The following is a 2,635-nucleotide window of genomic DNA, read 5'->3' as shown; positions in this document are numbered from 1 at the left end:
TTCAATTTACGGTCAAAAATTGACATAGACGGTTAAACCAGGACGGAGGGAGGCAGTAGTAGCATAGGGATCGGTCTAAGTTTGAGCCTTGGACTCCCAACTAGTATGACAAGTCGGCAATCCAACTGTCATTTGCATGGCAAAATGAATACTCTACGGCATGCTTAATTACTCAGATAGTGTAAAGACCAAAACCCAGTAAACTCTCCGGATAGTGTAATCTCAATTCATCTCGTAGCCTGGGAGTACTACATTCAGCTCACTCATAATCACAAGTGTAATTAATTAATTGCAGAATCTTCAAACGATGATAAGAGTGGTGCAGTGATCTACTATCCATAATTAACACATGTCCTCATTCATTTCAGTGCACACACAAGCGATCAAGCTAGCATGTAGTAACAGTAGTGCAGTACCAATCCCATCCCTCCATTACAAATTACTACTCCCTCTGTCCCAAAATTCTTGTCTTACATTTGTCTAGATACGGATGAACCTAATACTAAAACGTGACTTGATGCATCCGCATTTAGACAAATCTAAGACAAGAATTTTGGGACGGAGGGAGTACAAGCAACATCCAACTGTTCCTCGTGTCATAGCAAAGCTGAGTATAATTACTGAGAAACTGCTGATCAAATGATCCTACTTCTCTTCAGCTTCCTTCCATTTCATTCTGTTTTGGGTAAATGACCAGCAATGGAATTGTGATTCCTGTGTGACTAGACTAGTAGTGGTATTACAGAGAAGAGAGCAAACAGAAGCAGGTCGATCTTTGGGAGGGGTCAGACCTCGTCGCCGAAGTGCTGCATCTGCACGTCGCTGGCCTTGAGCGGGACGTAGTCGCCGAGGTAGACCTCGAGGTGGTCGGAGATGTTGCTCTTGTCGATGCTCTCGTGGTGGTAGCTCTTGCACACCAGGTACACCACCGTCTGCACCACCAGCGCCACCATGACGACCGAGCACAGCGCAGCCAGCATGACGAGGCCAAGGAGCAGCCTCCCTCCCGCGCCGAGACCGTGGCGCGCGCCCTGGACGATCCAGGCGCGGAAGGCGAACTCCACGACGATGAAGACGATGTTGAGCGTGACGAAGATGATCACGACGGTCCAGAGCTTCCCCTGGATGAGCGCCTTGCTCTTGCGCATGGCCTGGAACCCCTTGTAGTCCTCGAGCACCGAGACGACGCTGGCGAGGTGCCAGACGACGCTGAGGTAGACGAGCCCGACTAGGTAGGCGACGATGACGACGAAGGCGAGGAGCCCGGCGAGGGTGGAGCCATTGTCGACGGCGACGAGGAGCGCGATGAAGACGACGGCGAAGACGAAGTGGTAGGCGAAGAGCAGCGCGAATGCGGAGAGGAAGGTGGCCGCGAGGCGGCGCCAGACGCGGGGCACGACGGAGAGCACCCGCGGGAAGGTGAGCGCGTCGTGCTTGGCGGAGTAGACGGAGGCGACGGAGAAGACGGCGGCGGCGGTGGAGAGGAGCGAGAAGAGGAGGAGCGCGAGGAGGTAGGCGGCCTTGAAGAGGACGAGGGCGGCCCAGTCGGCGCCGAGCCGCTGGAGGATCCGCTGCTGGGAGGCAGTCCCGGGGGCGGAGGACTCGAGGGCGGAGTCGTCGGAGTCGATGGTGGAGAAGAGGGCGTGGGAGATGGCGATGTGGGCGAGGAAGAGCGCGGAGAGCGGGAGGACGAAGGCGGCGGCGATGCGGGCGTAGAGCGGGCGGTGCGCGCGCAGGATGGCCACCGACTCCCGGTAGATGCCGACGGGGCCCAGGAACTGCAGCTCCTCGGGCTCGCACTCCATGGCGGAGCTGCTGGCGGCGGGGATCCGAGCTGGTGGGGAGGCCGGCCGCGTGGGGAATTGGGGATTGAGGGCGGAGCTGGCGTGGAAGGGGAGGGGGATTTGGGGATTTTTAGATTCTTTTGTTCTTTTGTTCGCGTGGGAAGGAAAGGGAAGGCTGGAGAAGAAGCAAGAGCTCGGCGGATTTGGGGATTTTGGGATGGTTGACGTGCGCGACGAGTTGATTGGGTCAAGCTGGGTTGGCTGAGAGCCTCGTGGCGAAGCAAGCGACCCGTCACCCGTCACCCGCTTGCAGTCGCGGAAACCGACCGACAGCCCGACGAATGAAGCGGGGCGACGCGTGTTCCTTGCTTCCGCGAAATGACGGGGTTTTCTCTTTTTCTTTTTTTACGAAAAAGCTAGTGATCAACCAATCAATCTTTCCTCTCACGTCCACAACGTCTAGGCTTGACACATGTCTTGATGGGCCAGCGCACCGTTTCTCTCATTCATTCCTATCTTTAATGAAATGCCCACATATGTTTATCTGTTCTATCCATGCGTTGAATCTCATCTAACCATGCAGAGCGCTCTATACTACAGTTCTTGCAACTGCACTTGTTTCAAAAAGTCACACCGCAACAAAAAAGGGGTGATGCAGAAATCATGGGGTGCTCTCTCCGTTGCAGTGGTCGGCGTTCTTGCAAGTTTTCGCAACAACAGTCTTGTTGCAGGAATACATATAAGAAGATAGAGATGTTGGATCATATTGCAATGGAGGTTTTGCAACAAGAATCGTGTTGCAGAAAAATAAGAGAAGACGTTTTGCATCAAGGGGTCTTGTTGCAGAAAAA

General features: G+C 54.2%; 1 protein-coding gene across 1 annotated transcript; it reads right to left on the bottom strand.

Annotated features, from left to right (window-relative positions):
• Positions 1-311: 311 nt before the first annotated feature.
• On the bottom strand, positions 312-2,010 carry LOC119337127. The gene has a single exon (XM_037609237.1). The coding sequence runs from the start codon at positions 1,803-1,805 to the stop codon at positions 786-788; it is 1,020 nt and encodes a 339-aa protein (XP_037465134.1). The 5' UTR covers positions 1,806-2,010; the 3' UTR covers positions 312-785.
• Positions 2,011-2,635: the final 625 nt, after the last annotated feature.

This window comes from Triticum dicoccoides, chromosome 7B (genome assembly GCF_002162155.2).
Source record: "Triticum dicoccoides isolate Atlit2015 ecotype Zavitan chromosome 7B, WEW_v2.0, whole genome shotgun sequence".
NCBI lineage: Eukaryota > Viridiplantae > Streptophyta > Magnoliopsida > Poales > Poaceae > Triticum > Triticum dicoccoides.
This window is presented reverse-complemented; position numbering and strand designations above follow the sequence as displayed.